We start from the raw sequence: 20636 nt of genomic DNA on the forward strand, positions 1-20636 counted from the left end.
GCAGGCTCACACATGCCTCTGCGTGTGCGCCTGTGAGAAGGAGAGTCGGGGAACCTCCCTCTCACCTCTCCGCCGTACAAAATACATGAGGTGATGCCCCAGAGCTCCAGTTTTAATTATTTCGATCTTAAGTTTTGTAGTCCCCTTCCCTGAGCAAACCACTGGAAGCCACAAGCTGGAAAGTGCTATTTGCAGTGCCACGTCTCTCTTCAGCTGCGAGGAGCTGATTTGCAAATCTCCCCCTTGCTCTGTGACAGCCTCTGGTGAGAGCTCCTGCATGTTTAGCCTGTGACTGGGGTGGGAGGAAGGGACCCGAGACCACACAAAATGCTTTGAAGCTCCATCTAGCATCACTCTCCCACTCCCTTTTCTGTTTGCACTGTCCTTCTTCTGCACCCGCTCTCTCCTGACCTGCCCTCACTCCTTCTTTCTCTGTTTCCCCCTCTTTCAGAGCTGCCCTTTGCATTACTAATCTGTGGCATTATCTCATTCTCCAGTAGCTGTGCCGGCTGCCTTGGTGTTTCTCGCCAGCTTTTGCCTCTCCCCCCCCGCTCTTTCTCTCCCCCCGCTTGTCGCCCCACGATGTAGCATTGCCTTTCTCCATCTGCCCGATTGTCTCTCCGCTTTTTATCTGGGTGCTGGAGCTCCAGGTGCTGTCATTCTCCGCGACAGCACAGAACGTTTCAGATTGCTTCTGCGGCTGGATAATTACCAGATACAGAGTCACGTGGACTTCCCAGCCAAACCCTCCCTCCCCGCCTGTCAGAGGAGGAGATCACATCTCTGAAATGCACTTTTTCTTTTTTTTAAGAAGAAATCCAAGGGAAAAGTTTGGAAGTAGCTTTTCTGGAGTTGCCTAGTGGTGACCACATGAAAGTTACCTACCAGGCACTGGGGGTTCAGGTGGAAGAAACAGGCGATTTCCAGTACTGAAGTTTGTGAAGTAAAACAAAAGGGATGGTAGACTTTATGGGTGCCTTATTAGCTCCTGTTCTCCTTCTTGGTGTATCTCCCAACCAGAAAAAAGACCTAAAGGTGCAGAAACTCGCCAATAGCTGTTTGGTTTCCAGTCCTTTTACGAATTTGGCATAAAAGCCAATATCCCATTCACTTAAGTGACTAATTACTATTGTCTTTCAGTGAACTTCAGTTCCTAAGTGACTGCAGGTACTTTTTAAATGTCAGCCCCTGCCTTAGTGATGGCTTAAGCCCAGAGCCCTTAGTGTAAGGGCGGTGCAACCAAAAGGCAAATTATCTGGCAGTGTTCCCTCTTGCTATTCGCATCACCTCCGCTATTCCCTGGTTTCCCCTTTTGACGGTGCAGGACCCCCGTGGCGCTGCAGGAAGCCGCGGACAGCAGAGCAAGGGATACGCTCCTGCTTGGGCGTTTCGCTAAAGCTGTACGATCAATAGCTGTTGAGCATCACCTAATCACGCTGGATCAAAACCAGAGCCAGGTTTCTGGCTGGACCAAAAAGGAACACTGTCGAGTCCTTGGCTAATTCCAAAGGGAAAGAGGGAGCTGGGCGTCTGTTTCCTCAGCAATCTCATCCTCCCGACTGATCGCGGTGCAAGACCCTGATGCAAGCTGTCAGAGCGTTTGGCATTTCTGCGAGCATCAGCTAGAGAGCGGTTCAGGCCCTCTGCGCACACGTGAGGAGCACGTCTCCTCTGGCAGGAGCCCTGTCACTGGAGACAAGTCGCTCCAGATTCACGCCTCGGAGTGGGCAAAGAGCCATCCAAGGGTTTCCCGACTACGCTGTAAAGAAATGGAGGGTTTTTCCTAGGTCTGGTGGGATACAGGAAAACCCGGCACCGTGGTGGTCGGCCTCAGCCTGAGTCTTTGTCTGTATTTTGAAGTTTTAAACCGTGCTGGGATGTGGCTGGGATGGAGTTAACTTTGTTCGTAGCAACTCGTATTGATACTGTTAAGAAGGTACCTCTGCTGGAATGGATGTGGACTGAAGTTGTTTATGCAGGTATACTGATCCCCAGAAGATGGGAAGAGCAATAAATCATGCCAGTGTAAGTTCTCTTATTCTGATATAGTTACATCCACCCCGGGAGAGTACTGGCATAACAATTACTATAATTTGGGGCTTGATTTCTGTTTTTTTCTCTGCAAACAGGAACTTATACTCTTAAATAGTCATTTTAACAGAAAGAAAACCCATGTGAGACCAGCTGTGTGTCTGCTAGTGAGAGCCTGCGCAGCTAGCTGTCTTTTTAGGCTGGTGTATTTTTGATGAATTCCCTTGGGTTTCATTTTCCATGCGTATCACATGGACTGAGAGACGAGGATGCTCACAGCACATGAGCAGTTCTGCACTGATAGTCATATTCACTGGTTGCAATTCTTTTTGCTTTCATTAAAAAGAGTTGATGGGAGAGAGAGTGAGATAGGAACGTTTCTCTACAAGGCACTGGGGAGTCCTCATCTAGAAAGCTGGGTACGAATTCTGGTCACGAAAGAAGAATTCAGACTGGAGCAGGTGCTGAGAAGGGCTACTGGGATGTTTAGGGCAATGGAGAGTCTATCATACAAGAAGAAACTAGGAGAGTTTGGCTTGTTGAGCCCGGCAAAATGAAGGCTGAGAGGGAATATGATTGCTCTCTGTGAACATGCTGGAAGATAAGCACCCGGGAGAGAGAAGAGCTATTTAAGCTAAAGGATGGTGGTGGTGTGAGAGGGAATGGATATAAACCAGCCGTGAATAAATCTAGACTTAGAATTAGAAAAAAAAGTTTCTAATCAGCAGAGCAGAAAGACTTTGAACAGCCTGCCGTACGAAGCAGGGGGAGGGTCCGTCCCCCCCAAATGCAGTAGGCTTAAGTAGGAATGAAGTACATCTCTGAAAAAGATGATAAGGTACAGCTGGCCATGCCGACGGAGGCTGGGGCTCCCTGACCTGGGAAGCCCGTCCTAGCCTCGCGCTCCCAAAGTGGCAATTTACTAAAGAGGATGAGCAGAAGTGCGGGCATCCTATCAGCCCTGCACCGCCCCAACAGGAGGATGGCCCCAAATTGCCACCTGAGTGCCAAGATACGCAGGGAGCTGCAGACAGGTGTGACAACCAAGGTCACAGCATAATATGGCTGAAAGAAAGCGTGGGCTGAACAGATGCGGCAGTTTCCCCCTCCTGCCAGCTTTCCAGCAAAGGACTGGCTTTGAGCAGTAGTTTTCTAAATCCCTCCGAGGGCCTGTGTTAGCATGCTGGCGGTGGTGGCTCAGGAGCTATTTATGCCACATTTTGGGAATCCGTCCCGCTTTGGTGCAGCGTTCTCTCGCAGTGACCCATCAGGAGAGGAGCAGCAGCAGGACCAGGCTGAGGAAAGAGAGGAGCAATGGCAGCAAGGAGGAGAAGGAGAAGTTTGAGCAACACCTCACACCCATGCGTACTCAAATTTGGTAAAATGAGGCTTCGGGTGCTTGGCTGAAAGGAGGTTTCAGACGCTCGCTTGATGCAGTCTCCCACTGCCATCCACTCGGGGGGCCCTTGCTGTCGCAGAGTTGAAGATACATTCAGCTGTACCCGCCTTCTGCAGTATCTCCAGCTGAGGAGAGCCTGATCCGGAATAGCGGGACCCCCCCAGGGCCGACAACTCCTACGTTACTCCTCTGGACTGTGTGCTCCACCAGCGTACTCCTCTGGTGGGGACCATACACCGGGGAAAGGGAGCTGGTTGCTGCAGCGGCAGCGCTGCGTTGCTCTTGAAATGCTGGCAGGGTCCAGCACCGCAGTGGCGTTGCAGGGTCCGGCTGAGCTCTTTTCCCGAGCACCCTGCCTGGGAGGGTCAGGGCTGGTAGGACCGTGGTCGGCCCTTAGCCCTTGCTGCCCACGTCCCTGCTGGGGCGTAGCAGAGAGGCTGGGCTCTTTTTCCCCCCCTGGGTTGACCATCGCTGTGTTCGGGTCCTTGCTCTCCGCTCAGGGAAGGACTGAAGAGCACAAGAAGACGAGACGAATCAGCACGAGCGTGATTTGCTCTTGAGCTTTCCTCGCAAGGCTGCAAGCGGTATTGTGTTTAACCACCGCATTAGCTTTCCGGGATCATACTTCGCAACACAACGGAGAATTTGTCTTGCACGTTCAGAGCTGACAGCCGGGAGCTGACGTTGCTTTGTGCCGAACAAGCCGTGTTTGATCCTTCTCTCTTTTTCCCTCTTGCTATTTTGCTGCCGGGGGTAGAGGACAGCAGGGGAAGTTGTTAGCTGGATCCTGCGAGCGTGTGTGAAGTGAGAAGATTAGAGCAGGCTCATCACAGACCCAAGGGGGAGGCAAGAGATCTGATCCGGGGTGGGTTGTGGCATCCTCCGGTGAAAGGGGGCCGTGTCCCTCGGTGAGTGCGATGGCGTGGGTTTCAGGTGCTTAATTGCGTGTGCAGCAGGCTGCCGAGCTGTGGCCTGCTGCACAGATTGTCTTACAGAAGAGATAATCAAAGGGTTAACAGACACCAGATGATTAAAGAGCAGTGTGGGAATTATGACACAGAGCTGTCGCCATGACGTGCTTTGGAGAAGGAAGGCAGAAAATGCAGTCCGAAACCACACTATTTATTTATTTTTCCCCCAAATGAGGTAAAAGCTGTGGCTTGCTGGTGAAACAGCACGCGGCATTTCATTAATCCTATCAGCTCGCCTCTTCTCACTAGCAGGGCTCTGGCAGAGAACTGTGGGATTGGGTCTGCTGTAAAAAAAATTATTTATTTGGAATTACAACAACAATACTCCCTCCCCCCCCCCCCCCCCCCGAATAATTATCGCGAGTTCAAGGCGACCCAATACATCATCGATAATGCTGTAAAATCCCCACCATGTTAAAGTAATCATTTAAACTACAGCTTCACCAGGTCCTCCTGGGTTTCCTTCCTGCCTCTTCATCACTGCAGGCTCTAAATATCAGCCACCCCTTCTAAACACTAAACTTACCCCCAAAAGACCCCCCCAGGAAGGCAATAAAATACCCCCACTCCATCTCCGTAGCCCAGGGCCGTAGCTGCTGTGCTGCCTTCCCTGAGGCAGAACAAGAAGCGCTCTGGTGAGCCCCCAGCTCTCATGCATCCTCCTCCTCCTCCTCCTCACCCCTTGCAGTCCCCACCCTGGCTGTTGGAGCCCGTGCTAGCGTTTTCCTACTACATGCCGCCTCTCAGCAGCATGCCTGTCTGTTCGCCGAGTCGCTGGGGCTAGGAGTAGAGGTTTCCCCTGCCCAGGTGGAGTTTACCTCGGACCCTACGAAGGCAGGTTTGTGGGAGCACTGCTTTGGCCCCACGCTGCGTGTTAGGTGGGCAAGCATGGGAGGAGAGAGGGGGAGCAGCAGGGCCCGCTCCCGGCTCCTGCCCTCCCCGTCTGTATGCTGCCAGATGTGCCCCCCCCAGTCTGAAATCCAGGGACTGGGAATGGTGGTGGGCAGCTCTCCCTCCCATTCGAGGCAATGGCTCCTACTGGAGGTCCCAAAGTGTTCTCCTATGGTGAAAGCGTCACCCCCCCCCCCCCCCACCGCGGCACGGCTGAGCCCCGTCGTCCGCATTTGCGCGTGGGGAAACTGAGGCTGAGGGAGACACGCCAGGATAGCCCGGGTTCCTTTCTCCACGTCCAGTATCCAACCATCCTCTCCTGGCTGGTTGTTACGTGGTTGTTAGTCTCTGTGCGAGAACTGGAAATGCATCCGTAGCAGCTAAAAATGGTGCTGTCACTAAAAAAACGCAAGTGCCAAACTTTGCTATGTTTGTTTACGAGAGGGCAAGGAGGGCTAAAGGGGCACGGCAGCAAGATTTTTTTTGTCCGTCTGTGGTTCGAATTGGTGCTAAAATCCTGTTCCTGAGTCCCTGCAGTGATCGTGCAGGACACGACCACCACCGCTAGCTGGTCCTCTCATTAGCAGCGTCAGAGATGTCAAGAAATGACACCTGAAACCGTAAGGAAAAGCAAAATGGATGGATTGCAGATCGTTTATTAGCGTTCGCTGATGCTGATGGTAACGCTTTCAATAAGCCTAATGAAAAGCGTTTGACTGTCTCTGTGAACTTGATTATTGATTATTAGTGAACGATAAGAGTCATTTGATATCTTGCTGATGCCATGCTCCTATTGCATTGCAGTTAAAGTGTCAGTTAACGTGCCATTTAATATTCTATTAGTATTGAATTAGCACTTATTACACTGTGAAAATCATCACCATAAATCCTTATTAAAGCGTGATCCATACAGCTGGGTGGCGTCTCTGGCAGACTAAGAGGGTGCGTGTGTGCAGACGGACATACTGAGATGCATCATCCACATGGATGCATGTTCAGAGCACTCCAGGACTTGGAAATTCCACATTTGTACATTGATTTTCCCTGACAGTTGGAGAGGAATAGGTATGCTGAACAGAGCAGCTCAACTCCATTTCATTTACTTTTCCTGTTTTCCTCCTTTCCCTCTCCTTCTCTCTCCTCCTCGCTTTATTTTCGTAGCACCCACCAACTTATTTCAGGGGGACTTGCAAGGTTGTCTGACTGTAGCTATTGACCACCATCCTAGGGCTGACCTTGGGGGGTGTAGGACAGGTTATGACCACATTTTCCCTTCAGCAGAGATTTTCCCTTCAGCAGAGAGGAGGGAGGATCCCCGGGTGAGTGTCCCTGCGGGAGCGAGGGGACAAGGCTTTGCTCCCACCATGCCGCTGAGCTGTTACTGACCCGAGGGACATCTCAGGGGCATCTTTGCTACCTCCATAATGACTGGGTGCGGGGCAGAGCCACGGGGTGCCACGCTGTATCACGTAGCACTGCAGCCTAGGTCTGGAAAACAGCCCGGCGGGGCTGGTGCGGCGTGCTGGATCTGCTGGTGCCCAGCAGCACTGATAGGTATGCTGGGGGATTTTTCAGAAGTGACTGAGAAACTTCAGCTCCCACTGACTTCAGCTTCGGCTGTTAATCTGCTTAGCTTCTCACCGCCGTCCCCCTCGGGATTTTTGCAAATCCAAAATGTGCAGAGAGGGGCTTTGGAAAAGACCTAACCCCTGATTCTCGGTGCCGTTACGACTACGCAGAAATGCGTCTGCAAGAAGGCTGGTGATCCGAAGGCAGCCGGCTCTGGAGACAGTCTGGGTGTCCCTGCAGGCCCATTGCTCCCAGCCCTGGGGCACAGAGCCCTCTCCGCGTCCTTGCTTCCAGCTCCCGTCGCTGGTGGTGGCCCGGGGTGGCCAACTAAACTGGGGCACCGCCACGTCACAGTGGTGCTGGTTTCTACGTGTAAGCGGCTGCTCGTGGATTCCCCTGCCCCTTTCTGTTTTTTTACAAAGAGCAGCTTTTTAAAAACAACACCGGTCACAGCTCAGCTCACCTCAGGGAAAAGTCTGCCTGGCCGGGAGGGTGGGCTCTGGCCTGAGAAGCAGACCCTCGCTTTCCTCCCTCGGCTGGATGGCGGTGGTGCTGGCCAGGGTCTGTTGGGTTGCTCTCTAAAATAAATGTTTCTTGGATCAGACAGAGCTGCTTCCAGCTTGGCCAGCAGCATGGCGTGCCTCCCATCGATGCCCATGCAGGCTGGCTTTTCTCCTGCCCACAAGTAACCCCAGAACAAGTCGGAGAGCATCCATGGGCATGCAAAAGGGAGGAGGTGAGAGGTGCCGGCCATAAGGGTAGGGTCACGTCGCAAGGGACGGCAGCTGCAGCACAGAATGAATGAAATGTATTCAAATAGAAGAACTTGGAAAATGTCCGCCCCGTGCTAAGAGGCTGCATGAAAGCCTACCGTCAAATATTTGTCTTATCTTGAAGCAATACTCTTTATCCTCTCTCTTTTCTCTTTCAAATACAACATATGCATGAATAGTGGTGGGGAGAGGTGCTGGGTTATTTGGATGTCAGGAGGCTGCGTGCGGAGCTCTGAGAGGTGAAGGAGCAACAGCTCTGGAGACTGAGCTTCCCTGTTTATTCGCAGAACAAACATAGTGTGAGCTGCTGCAGGGCAAAGCCTCGCAGCCTGAGCCGGGCCCTGGTGGGTACGGCTGCCAGTGTCAAAGAGGAGTTATGTCCCCATGCCTTCTTCAGCCCTGGACCCTCGAATGAGACACAGCTGAGAGCGAGCAGGGTGTGCCTCCTTGTTGGCATCTCCTCATCTCTCCTGTGCAAGCCACCTTCTGGAGGTGGGAAGTGGTACAGAGCGGGTGCCTCGGCCAAAAATGCATTTATCTTCGCAGAACCTTCTCTGCTCTCTGTCAAGGAGCAAAAATGCTTGTCCTGCAGTTGCAACAGGGTTAGTCCGTCCTCTGCCTTGCAACGGTTGGCAAGCAGGGCTATGGGACTTGCTGGTCCTGCTGCTGCTCCTCTGCCTCCCAGCTCTAGCCGTCGTTCCTCCTCTCCCGTGTCACCTGGGATGTTCACAGGACGTGCGTGTGTGTCACTGGGATGGCGGTGACACCCTCTCCTTCCCAGCCTGAAACCCGCACCTCCCTGCAGACAGATGTGCATCGGCGAGGCGGGGGGGGGGTGTTAGGAAGGTGGTGGTTGAGGAGTGAATCCCTCTTCCCACAAAGCCCTTTTTTGTCAGAGGGACGGAGAGGGAAGATACACTACAGCTCCCTCCCCTTGCGCTGCTGAAGCTGAGGGATGCAGCAGCTGTACCCTGAGCTGACAAAGCTGGAACCCTGAGCCTTTGCCCTCCAGGCTGGCAGGGGGCTGGGAATGTAAATCTTTTGTATACTGAACTTTTGAAGGTGAGGGAGAAGCACGGGAAGAACTCCTTCAGACCTTTCCCGTTGGCAGGGTTAGAAGGGATTTGGTGACCAGGATCTCTTGTGGCCTTCCAAAGTCATTTTTGGTGTAGGTGTAGGCCACAGGCAAAAGGAATAGAGAAGAGGAGGCACGGCCGCCCCAAATCCCATAGTTTCATGAACCAAAGGTTCCTGAAACCCTTCAAAAAAATCATTGTGAAATACACGGCTGTGGGGCAGCAATGGTGAGGAGATGCTGCGGTTCACTGGCAAGGCGGGAGCATGCTACGGAGTTTCTGAGCAAAGTAGTAAAGGGAAGGGACAAAATGGAGATGATGGAGAGGCTTGTTAACTTTCCCCTCACTTTTCTCATCTTCTGCAGGTGTTATGTAGAAGACAGAAGCTCCAAGGTGGCCTGGTTAAACCGTTCCGGCATCATTTTTGCTGGAGAAGACAAGTGGTCCCTGGACCCTCGAGTAGAGCTGGAGAAGAGAAACCCCCTGGAGTACAGCCTGCGGATCCAGAAAGTGGATGTCTACGATGAGGGGTCCTATACGTGTTCAGTGCAGACACAGCATCACCCCAAGACTTCCCAGGTTTACTTGATTGTGCAAGGTAAGCAACATGCCTGAGAGGAGAGTAAAGAGCAAAAGACACAGTGGGTGGAGGGATTTGTATCTTTCTTAGAGAAACCCCGGTGTCCGTAGCCTGTGTATCGCTTACATTTACGAAAGGAGCCAGCAGGATCGTCCCCTTCCGCTGCAGCGCAGCGTGGCTTTACTCTGCTGTCAGTCTGTCCTTTCAAAAGCGGTGACAGAGCAGGGGATACCAATGATGCCAAGACATATTCTAGTATAATGCAGACCTGGCTCCTGGCTCTAGTTGTTCTGGCGCTGAGGGGAAAGCATTTGTTTATAATGACACTTGTCAGAACATCGTGCTTGCCTCATCTCTTCCCAGACAGTCCTTTGGTTTCTTCGCCTCCTCCTTCCTCAGATTTCCTTTCTTTTTTCTTGTGTCAACAAGCTACTGTGCTGTGGTTTTTGGCCTTCCGTTGTCAACTCTTTGCAAGGCTGGGGAATTAATTTTCCTGGGTGTTTTTCTGTGCTGGGTCATCGGTTTGCAGGGTGCGCTGTCGCTATGCATGTGTGAAACCTGGTACCTGAGATAGCTGCCGCGTACCTTATGTTGCCCTCTCCTTTTTTAGCTACCCTCCTCCTGTGTGCGTTATAGGGAACTGGAAACTTGGCGATCTGAACCGGCATCGTCCTATCTGTCTGCCCGCATTCGTGGTATAACAGAGAGTAAACACATTAAGGAGTTCACCAATTACTGGTAAGGGCATTATGGAATTTACTTGTTCCATCCTGTCCAGACCAGAATACCAAATGAGCAAGCGTACTCAGTTTTGTTTTGTTTTGCTTTTAATCTTCACGCCATTCTGTCTATCTGCCTATTTATCTAAAATATTTATAGAGCAGCTTAGATAGATAGGTACATATGAATGTGTTCGATACATATTACAGATATGTTCAGCTTCTACATTATCATTCAGGCAGGAGTGTGTTATTTCTCCTGATTTGTCTAGTAACCCAAAAGGCTGCGGATTTTATTTCCCCCAGCAAGTCTTTGAATCGCTCTGGATATAAAGGCATGCGTGAAGGGACTCTTCCTCTTGCTGGTATTACTGGGCAAGCTGGGGGCTAACGAACATACCGAGTGTTTATGTGCGAGGTGAAGTCCAGACCTAGGGTCAGAGGTGATGCTTTATAGGCGAGAGCAGTGAGACAGAAGGCTCCTGGTTTGTCTTCTTGTGCCAAATCCTCCCCGAGCAGCACACGCCAGCCCGCACAGCAGCTCTCCCGGCTTGTCTGGGTCTTCGCTGGAGCGCGCCCGGCGTGAAATGCACTCGCCAGCCCTGGAGATGTCCCCTGCCTCTTTGCTCGCTATAGCGGCGCATAGCTAACCGGCTGTAGGTGGTTTATTGCTGGTAAAATCTCACAGCATACAATTTCCATTTACCTGTCAAGAAAAATATAGGTACGAATGAATTTGAGAGCCACGCGCATGTATTATTAATTTTATTTGTGCCTATTAGATACGGGCCTAAGCAGCGAAATTGAGTTCTCTAGCTTAGCTTTCACCTAAATGTGTGGGTGTCCAGATCTGAACTACTGCCACCTTTCTGAGGATGAGAAAATTCAGGTTTTGGCACACCTAAACTCTGCACGCTTGTAAATAACGTATCTGTGGATAATCTTTGTTCTAAATGCCTGCCACAGATTTGGGAAAAGACCCATTGTGATATCGTGCTTACTTTTAAAGCCCCAGGTCCTGTAATCCTATAATTAGGTGAAACTCATAGCTTTGATTTTTCTAAAATTAAATTTCATCTGGTAAAAAAACCCAAGCAAAATATAAATGAAAAATCCTTTACAGTTTAGAATAGTTTGACTCATTCATCATTTTAAACCATATTTTTACTAGTTTAAAACTAATAAATAATTAATTTGAAATACTCCTAACTAATAAAACTAATTCATTAGAAAATAGTATACGTCAGGAAATAATCCCTTTCCTCTCCGAGTATCATTTTCTCGTATTGATTATTATTATTCTCAGATTTGCAGGTTGTCTGCCTGAAAAATAGTCTGCCGCTAGTACAAATGAAAGGAGTTTGCATAGCGAGTCATGCTAAGACTTTTGGTTTTATTTATTTAATGTAGTTTATTTACTTCTCTTGCTTTTGTGTTCATAAGCTTAAAAATATCGGCTATGTAAAGCTCTGGGCATCCCAAATGTAAAAATAAATAAAGAAAAGAAAATTACAGCTCCTGAAAAATTAAGTAACAGGGCGGTCAACTGATCTGCGTGGTAATCTGGCAGGAAGATTTCTGGAATGACGGTCAGTGATTCCCTTTGCACGAGCCCAGGAAAACCGAAACAAGCCAGGGTCAGAGACTCCTGCTAGCTTGGTTCAACTCCCTCATCCTGTATATCTGCTGTGAAAACCCAGCCCCTATTACCCCCAGAAACAAATGGAATAGCTGTATCAGAGACTAACAGACAGGTAGGCAGATACTGGAGCGGTGTTGGAGTCATAATAACTAGAGAAGACCGCTTCTGTGTCCACAGTGCCGCCTGAAATAGATGGGCTTTGGTGTATCCAAAGGATTCGCTGTGTTTAGATCACTGCAGGCTAATGGAGTTGCATTCTAGGAGCTGGTCCTGTCCTCCCTTGAGAAAATCACCTTTCCCTGGGGTGAGCTCTGCTGGCCAGAGCTGCAGGAGCATATCGCAGAAAGAGGGACATCCCCTCTCCGATGTGTGTGCCCGTGTCCTTTAGTATTTCCAAGGGAAGAGCCAATTCTGCCTTGTCAGCCAGCGCCAGTCTCTGCGTAGACAGCCTGCTCGGTCTGCTCCTTTTCTTCCCTTAAGTTTGTACGTGCACTGATGGGATTGCTCTCAGGTCTAAAAAGGGAGTAATGAAACGACACTTAAGAAAAAAAAATCACAACTGGATAGACAGCTACAAGTAGAAAAAGTCCTTGTCATAAGTCTTCCCTCTTTTTCAAACTTAAAGCCAACTGCTGGTAGGTGGAAGTAGGCATTCACTGTCAAAAGATTCATTCGTATAACCGTGGGCATCTCTTCTGTCTTTCTGCCCCGGGTGGGCAGCACTGCTTGCAGGGTGGGTTGGAGCGGGGGCAGCTGTCTCTGCCCAGCTCCGTTGCTCCCAGATGCTGATACTGCTCTCTCTGCACTGGGGTGACCCCACGAAGAGACCGCTCTGAACCGCCACCACGCTCAGAGCATTTCGTGCTGCTTCAGCTGGGGTGTCGTGCCTGCTAGCGCGTCTTTCTGTTTACTACCCCAGATATTTCTGTTGGTATCTGATCAGAGGAGCAAAGAGCTGGAAGGACCCACAAGAGGTGGTCTGGTCCTTCCCCCTGTAGTGAGACAAGATCAGCTATACGGTGGCGGCCCTTAACACGTAGTTTTTTGAAGATGCCCGCGTAGCCAGTGCATGGCCATTATTTCACTCTCCTTGCACTCAGAAAGCTTTTATGAATATATGATCCAAATTGATTTTGCTGCCAATTATTTCTGGTCCTTCCAAGACACGTGGTTGTAATTTCTCCTCCTCTTCCTCAAAACTACCTTTTATCTGCTAGAAGCCCATTAATGCCTGTGTCTCAGATGTCTCTAGCCCAGCTTAACAGGCTCACTGCTTCTCGCAGGTCATGTTTTCTGACTCTTATGTCATATGTATTTCACTGCCGCCTGATTTGTCTACATGTTTCCTTAAGTGTACTGTCCAAAACCAAAGCAAGAGTTCCAGTTCAGGATTCAGTCGTGCAGATAAAAGTACCAGCCGTGTTTTGCATATCATGCTTCACTTACCTAACCCCAGAATGAGATGAGATTTACCTTTTTTTTTAATCAGAGCGCCTCATTCCTTTCGCTTATTCAGTCTCTCCGCTGCTTTCTAACCCTCTGTTACTGGGCTGCAGCACAGTCTGCAGCTCATCCCCTGCATGTATTTGAGCATTAATTGTTTTTCCCCCCTTCCTGAGCGTAGCGCTTTGTGCTCGCTGTTGTTGGATGCCATCTGGTTGGTTAATCCACGGAGATCACTTCTTCAGTTTACTTACGATCCTGGTCTCCAAAGCGCTTGCAACTGCCCCCAACTTGGTGTCATCGACAAAAGACAGGTGCCTTTTTTCTGTTCCATCATGAAGGTGTTAATTAAAGCATTGAAGAGATCAGGGCACAAAAGCCGACTGTGGCAGCAACCCACTAAAACCTCCGTCCCTGGCGGATAGCGATCTGTTGATTGCGGCTCTTCGAAGCATCCTGATGGTGATTTAACATCCGCCATATTCTCTTAGCTTGTTCAAGAGACAGTCGGGCCTTCTGAAGTCAAGATATATCACATCATCACTCATACTGCTCCTGCATTATCTGCTATGCTAAATAGCCTACCAAAAAAACGGAATGAAGCTGGCATGACGTGATGTGTGCTTGCCAAAAGTACATTGCTTATTTTTTCCTTTACTGTATTATTATCCTCTAGGTGCTTATAAATGGGACGTTTAATTGTTTGTTCCAGTATGTTGAGTGACTTGTTCCAGGAGAATGAGTCGTAACGGGGATGCGGTGGTTGCCCCTTTTCCCAGCATTACCTTTGTTTCTTCTTCTTGTAGGGCTAAATCCTCAAGCACTCCTCAGGCATTGCATAGCGGTGGAGAAATCCCTGTAGTCCTTACTTGTCTCATCAGGGCCACAGGCACAAAGGCGTAGAGATCTTAGCAGGCATGGGGTTTAAAAGTTTCTGCAATAAAGACTTAGGCCTGTCCAAGTCAGGCTAAAGGAATAACTTTCAACTAGGAGCAAGCAGATGGTTGCTGTATTTGCTGTCCAGAGCCTTTACAGCAAGGCATCGCTGTGATGGTTGGGAACTTTTCAGTGAAACGAAAGCATTTCACTCGTTTTGGCTTTGATTAAAATTTAATGAGGAAGGTTTTACAGGTCTGAGGTGCTTTTTTTGGTCAAAATTGGGAAGGGAAAAAGATGTAGCGTTGCCACAGCCTGTCTAAAAGCTAGAGCATTCAGCTGAGGTATGGAAAACTCACGTTCACGTTTTTTCTCAGAGCCCGGGGCTCCTGCAGGCTTACTAACATTTCTTGCAATTCCCACTTATTGGCTGTTCAAGGAATGTGGGCTCTCCCTTGTTTTAATGTTTATTTCATGAAAAAAAAGATCAAAAGGGCTTTGTCATTTTGGCAAAACAAAAACAAATTTGGAAACGTCAGCAGCAAATTTTCACAAAGAGGACTTCTTGTTTACTGCCCAGCCCTAATCACAAACTCAAAGTGAAAAGTATAGCAGCTAAAGGCTAAATCCTATAGTTTTCTTTCAAACTGATAGGCATTAGTGTGTGAAAAGAACCACAGGGTGTAGCCTTTCTCCATTATGCACCGCCTTTGTAAAGCTCCTTGCTTGCCAAGATGCAGACTGACCATTCGTTGTTTCAAAGGGGTGTGAGGATGTATTTGTTGTTGCTGGGATTTAACCATAGAAAATTTATTACTAACTCTACGTGGTAAATTAGCTGTGCCCCCTCTGAGGCCACTCCCCTGAAATTCAAGGACTTTGTGCAGGGTGAAAGCACTGCAGAGAGAAATCCTTTACCCAGAAAGGCAGCTGGAGCCAGCCAGGCTTCTTTTCCTGCATAAGCATCGCTCTGCCAGCGAGCCCCTCGGGAAGAGCTGGGTCGAGGGCTGGGGATGGAGGGTGTTGTCCACCGTCCGCTCAGCCCTTGCCCTCATTGCTGGGGACAGCGATAGGGAAAGATGCTGCTTTAGGCTTCGGGACTGTGAGAAGGGTTTCTGGGCAGAACTGGAACAAGACACGTGAGCGTGTTTTAGAGGAGCCTCAAGTCGGATATTAGGTGGAGGTAACTTCTGCTTCTCACCAGCCTGGGACCTGAGGCAACGAGCCAGAGTGGCATCATCCCACCACATGTAGATGTTACCGCAGGATTGGGTCACCTTGGACTTCCTTTGGCATTACTGAGGAGAAGCAGGCTCTTCTCAGACACAGGCCAGCTCATCCTAAAGTAGCCATCCAAAATTCATCAGACGAATTGACCAGTGGACTTGTCAGTGTCCCTCCACTGGCTGCAGAGGGGGGCCCAGGGTGAGCACTCCATATGGTTCCAGGCATCCTTTTAGTCTTTCCAGACCCCTTTCTGTCATTCCCCGCCGGAGTTTACTCCCTGCCAGAATATGGGCTTGGTGGCTTGCGGCGGGTTGCTGGGAGGCCAGAGCCGGGCTGCTTTTGAGCTCAGCAGAGCTGTGGTGGGATCCTGCCTTTCCCTGGCATGCCTGGCCTTCCCACCTCTTCGGCCAGCACTGGAAGCAGAGCGGTTTGAAGAGAGCTGAAGCTATTTTTCCTTTGCTAGCCAGACAATAAGGATGTTGGAGTCAGATGCTGTTCTCCGAGAGATGTTTGCTTCCCCGCTTTGTGGGCGCAGAGCCCAGAATTCGGAGGGATCTTTCTGAGCACTAACGCTGTAGTGTTTTCAATTCCAGGGAGTCTGCAGTAGGTAAGAATGAGCACAGACCACTTTGTCTTTTTCAGGACATAGCCCCAGTGGGAAAATGACAGCGAATTTGGCATGCTGTTGCAAAGAATAATGAGATAACATGGGAGTATGAATTTTCTGGGAGGAAGAAAAAAGATCATTTTACTGGGAGCGGTGGGGGAGAAGAAGAAAAGATTGGAGGAAGGAGATAAATTCAGATTACTATGGGGACTGGGAGAGACAGGACCAGTGTGCTCAGAAGGAAGTGACAGCGGATCAGTTTGATGGGGAAAATAAGCTGAGAGAGCAGAGAGTCATCTTGGGGAATTGTAGCACAGTAGATCTTGCTGCCCCCCTTCCACTGTTACCATGGACCGTAATTTCCTACCAGCAAAATAATTCCAGAATTTCGGGCACACAGTAGTATTGGTGGCAATCTTTCTAGGTTTTCTGCGCTGGTTTGTTTTGCCCAAACTCATAAATTGCAGAAAACTGCAGCTGGTGTTTCATAGGTTACCAAGGAACTTCCTGCCGCTCCCCATCCAGTATTTTTATGGCCTCCCCATAGCGTCCTGATGCCTCTGAACTTCTGTTTTCCTATCTCCAGGCATGGCTGGAATGTTACTATGCAGCATAGGGTTTGGCTCTGTTATATAGGCTGGATCTCAGCACTTCTTAGTGCATAAATCAGGAGGTTTTTCTGGAAATATTTTGGTGCTTGCTTTGCAGGTGCAGGCAGGAGACAAAAACAGAATACTTCAAAAAATGTTTACTCGTTTCGGAGAAAGAAGTATTGCATAAAATACATGGAATGCTTTCCTATGGCTGGGAGGAAGGATCTTGATATGATAATCCGACTCCTTAGTGATATAAATCAGCTTAGCTTGAGTGGTCTCTTTAGAGCAGTATCAGCTGATTTTGTGTTATTTTGTCTGATCAGCTGATTCTAGATTCAGACCAGTGCTGTGAAAGATTTTGCTTTGTTATTTCTCGGCCTGGTTGTCTCCATCTGCTGTCCCAAGTCCTAGCCTGGACTGTAAGACAGTGGAGTGGGGACAATATTTTGCTCTCAGTTCCAACCACAGCAAGAACCTTAGTCCCACCACTGAGTCTGCTAGCCCTTGAGAAAGTGCAAAGAACCATTAACTGTAAAGCCAAGTGTGTTCCTGCTCCCACTGCTGAAAAAGCAGTGGCCGTGGTAGCGCAACAGAGTTGGCTTGACCTGTTGCGAGCCTTGAAATTTGACGCAATTTGCCCACAACAGGGTATAGACCCTTGGACATCCTAAGTCATTGCTTGACCAGTGTCGAGCAATGGCCTCCATGATGGCCAGTGTCTTGTCAGTAGTGAGCGAACAATTTATTTGCCACAGCCTCTTAAGATCTTTTTGCAGAAAAAAAGTGCTAGTATAACCAGGAATAAATATCTCATTCATTTTACATAGCAGGCCTGTAACTGCTTAGTAGCTTGAAAATGAGCAAAAATGTGTTTTAAAAAAATTCTCAAAGAGGTCTGATCTGAAGCTTTGGATTTCTAACCCAAAATAATGAGAAAAGATATATAGCTAGTCTCCACTAGAAACATAAAGGATCAGCTTCTCTTTTTACTTGCAATACAGATAAAAGCTAAGGTTAATCATGCTCCACATTTCTCTGTCTCAGATCAACCTTTTCCATAGCTTTACCGCCAGGTTGAGGTTTGCTCAGTTGAGCTTTTATTATATCTGAACCCTAGAGATACTGGGAGTAGCTTGGCTTCCTAAGGAAACAAAGTGTGTATGGGTTTATTTGCGTGGTCATGCTGTTTGCCTGCTCTTGGCAGTCCTCCGCTCAGCTCGCTCCAGCAGCCCTCATACCTGCCGTGCCCTTGCCCCAGCAAGAGCTCCTGCCCCTCAAATTCCCACCGGGAGACCCCCAGTCTCCTCCTGCATCCCTCACCCGTGAGGTGCGTAAAGGCTGTGTGGGTGCAGGGTGGTTTGGAGCCAAGCACATGCCAGGTGCCACCTCGACTAAAACTGGTCAAGAGCTTGGAAGGTTTTCCGTGGTATGAGGCATCAGGACCTAGGACACGTAGCTGCGGTAAGCCAGGCCTTGCTAATTCCAGCATTTGTGGAACAGTGTGTTCCTTTTGTCTGTTTTTCTTGTTTCACTGATGCCAGTGGAGTCGATACTGCAAATCTGCCATGCTCAAAACTCCATATGGGATGAAATTCCAGATTCCTGGGGTCCACCAGCTCATGTTCTGTGTTTTTGGCTGCTGTGTTACTGTCTACACTCATCGTAGCTTTGTGTTAGTGGATGAGAACCTGGATCAAAATCTTGATTCCACTGAAATTAAAGGGAATTTTGCTTCATTGGAGCCAAGATTTCAGCTGAAATTGGAATTGCCTAGAAACAGATTGTAAAATCAACCTAAATTGAGCCAGCAGTTCAAAAACAACATCAAGACTTGTAGAAAAAAGCAAATTTATTTCCTACTTTAAGAGCTTTCCATTTCACTATTTAATATGAATTAATTACAGAAAGAAAGAAATTGGCATTTGGGGGCAGGGAACAAGGAGACAGTACGTCACTTTCAAGTCACTTTTCATTTCAAGTCACTTTTAAAAGTCACTTGAGGATTCGGAGAGCGGGGAAAGCAGGTAGGCATGGTGGCTGTGCTGTGCCTTCATACCGCATCCTTGTGTCTGCATGGTGTGTATTGAGCCCAGCCGACCGGTGGTAACCGTGTGCTCCCACCATTTCTCTCTATCCAGTTGCTGGCCCTCATCACTCCTGAACGGATGTGTAGTCTGTCTTTTTGGTGTGTATGCTTGCTATGTCTTGTGGGATAAGCCTCCGGCTGCTTTCCGCAAGAACAATGAATGATAAATTGCATTAAGTAATAGGTTTTCAGGGTTTGGATTTTGATATTTTTTTCAGAGCTCCAGCTCTTCTTTTTATCTTTAGAAACGTTGGAATTGCTACCCGAGTAGCAGCTCCGTACTCACCAGAAAGCGAAGAAACATTCTGAGAAAATAATGACTTAATATCACATTTCCTGCATAGCCGCTAAAATGTCAGTAGTCAGTTGCTTGGGAAAAAAACCCTCCAAAATAACAGAATAGCAGCTTGGTTTAATAAAGCCTGAGATGTGATAGTTAAGGGGAAAAAATAACTTGCCAAATGTGCACACAACAAAATAGACAAAAAAGAAACAGATACTTAGACATATGGCTTCCATTTACAGAGTATTCAGACAGGGAGCACTTTCTCAAAATCCAGCCACAGCTTTTGAATATGTCTTTTAAAAAAACAACTATTAGGTTAAAAAGTGTTAATCTCCAACAGAAAACAGGAGAAAGGTTGTTCCTGGGAAGGAAACAAAGGTTGGCGTGGGCCGTCGGCGGGAGCAGGAGCACGTGGCTTCTCTCATCGGCGGCGCTGGATCTCTGCCTGTCACAGCTCAGGCTGTCAGCGGGCAGACCTGTGGTAGAGAGAACCAAGCCCTGCTTCAGAAGTCATAGTGGCGTGTGAAAGTCTGAGATTATGATAAAAAGATAGGCTTGTTTCTCAAAGACCCATTGGGAGTACCATCGTTTGTCTGCCTGCCTTTTTCTGAAAGACCCTTTGGAGATCCCCAGATGGGGGTTGTGAGCTTTCTCGGTTTTGTTATCAAAAGGCTGAGGCTGCTGAGGCTTGGGCAACGCTACTTTTAAAATTCCCTCCTTCTTCATGTGTCAGATTTCCCTTACACCGTCTATTTGATGGCATGATCTTGTACTTCTCTGGTCTTCCATAGAATCTTCTAGGAACATCTGAATTTATTATGTGGACACATATAAGAATGAGGAACAGCTCTTAAAAAATAAAACTTTTATGGCTCCTTAAACAGAAAAGTAGACTACAACTACATTTTTAATTCCCATTCCATGAAGGTTACCTCTGAAAAAAAAAAAAATCTGTGGGGAAAAAAAAAAAGAAAAAGATAACTAGGGAGGTCCTCTTTAATGAAATGAGAATTGGATTTTGTTGATAAGTTTTAATTTAGGGCAAATAATTTAATTGGAATGACTCATTACTTTTGGGGTGCATAAACTGGGCCTCTGGCAGCCTATTATCTTCTTTATTTCTTTCTGAGTCTTCTCTGTAAGCTTTACAAGAAAAGCCATTTGCCTCTAATAAGGTAAGGAGACACTCCCTTTGAATGTGTGGGCAAAGTAAAACACACAGAGTAAAGAGAAGGCAAGAAGCAAGATCCTAAACCTGAATTCCACATGGCCCTCATGCAGGTGCCGCAGCAGCAGCTGTAGTCTGGAGAGTCTCTTCAAAATGATCGTCCCCTTGTTAGACTGATGGGAATGTGACCTTTGGGTATGTTCCTGTTTTGTATGCAAAAAAAAAAAAAAGTTCTTTGCAAAGAAGTAGGATAAATCTCCCCAAATAACCACAGAACAGACTTTGCAAGGTAGAAGCCTTATGGCCTTGACTATACAAATCCAGCGATGATCTTGGGGATTATGAATGCATAGAGGTCCCAATTCATGATTTTACCTGAAAGATTAATCCACTTGTTGACCTACAGGAAAGAGGTTAAGAACAGAAGTTCATAGGGAGACCACCCCTCTTTAACATGTTTGAGGGGAGCGTTAACAGGGTGACAGCAACTGCTTCTCCTACTGTGTTTTTAACTATTGTGAATATGTTTCAGAAAATTCGTGGCATGACCGTCTTCCAGGAGAATATTTACAGCTGTGCAAAGCCTGCGGGCCATCTTTGCAATTGAGGTTGACACCATGGTTACGCCTATACTCCCTCTGTGGATAGTATCAGAGAAAGCCCTGGACTTCAGGCCAGATGGCATAGACTGGCTTG

The 20636-nt window shown here is 48.3% G+C and overlaps 1 protein-coding gene across 3 annotated transcripts in view; it reads left to right on the forward strand.

The window, feature by feature from the left end:
• Nucleotides 1–20636, forward strand: part of LSAMP (limbic system associated membrane protein) — a 1007497-nt gene that overhangs the window by 834937 nt on the left and 151924 nt on the right. For all 3 annotated transcript variants that reach the window (XM_049824646.1, XM_049824645.1, XM_049824647.1), the window contains one exon: nucleotides 9076–9308. In XM_049824646.1, the coding sequence (XP_049680603.1) occupies nucleotides 9076–9308 (233 nt within the window). The remainder of the gene's footprint in view (nucleotides 1–9075; nucleotides 9309–20636) is intronic.

This window comes from Accipiter gentilis, chromosome 21 (assembly GCF_929443795.1).
Source record: "Accipiter gentilis chromosome 21, bAccGen1.1, whole genome shotgun sequence".
In the NCBI taxonomy this organism is placed as follows: Eukaryota; Metazoa; Chordata; class Aves; order Accipitriformes; family Accipitridae; genus Astur; species Astur gentilis.